Source organism: Pygoscelis adeliae, unplaced genomic scaffold, assembly GCF_000699105.1.
Source record: "Pygoscelis adeliae isolate BGI_AS28 unplaced genomic scaffold, ASM69910v1 C10163615, whole genome shotgun sequence".
Classification (NCBI taxonomy): Eukaryota; Metazoa; Chordata; class Aves; order Sphenisciformes; family Spheniscidae; genus Pygoscelis; species Pygoscelis adeliae.
The window spans coordinates 1-454 of NW_008820963.1; the positions used below are offsets into that span (position 1 = coordinate 1).

A 454-nucleotide genomic window follows, 5' to 3' on the forward strand; every position below is an offset into this window, starting at 1 on the left:
CCAAACCCAGTCTGCTCTCCCGCCGCTTCCGCAGCAGCAAGCGCTCGCAGTCGGTGACGCGAGGTGACCGGCGGGACATGCTGGGTTCGCTGCGGGACTCGGCCCTTTTCGTGAAGAATGCCGTCTCCCTGCCCCAGCTCAACGAGAAGGAGGTGGACAGGAGCGCAGGGCAGCTGCCCAAGAGCCTCTCCTCCAGCCCCGTCAAGAAGCTGCCTGAGGAGGTGAGCCCCGAAGAGCAGCAGCGCCCAAACGGGGCGACCGCTGGGCCGCTGAGCCCCGGCTTGGACGAGCGCGACTTCGGGGACATCACGGAGCTGCCCGTTGTGGTGGCCAAGAGCGGGGCGGGCATGAAGCACGCCGAGTCCATTATGTCCTTCCACATTGACCTGGGGCCCTCCATGCTCGGGGATGTCCTGAGCATCATGGATAAGGAGCAGTGGGAGCAGGACGAAGA

At 65.6% G+C, this 454-nt stretch overlaps 1 protein-coding gene across 1 annotated transcript; it reads left to right on the plus strand.

Moving 5' to 3' along the window:
• Positions 1 to 8: 8 nt before the first annotated feature.
• CDC42EP4 (CDC42 effector protein (Rho GTPase binding) 4) lies at positions 9 to 449 on the plus strand (the record flags this gene model as incomplete). The annotated part of the gene is made up of 1 exon (XM_009322847.1): positions 9 to 449. A coding segment is annotated over one exon (441 nt), but the record flags the coding sequence as incomplete, so codon positions are not given.
• Between the last annotated feature and the right edge of the window lie 5 nt (positions 450 to 454).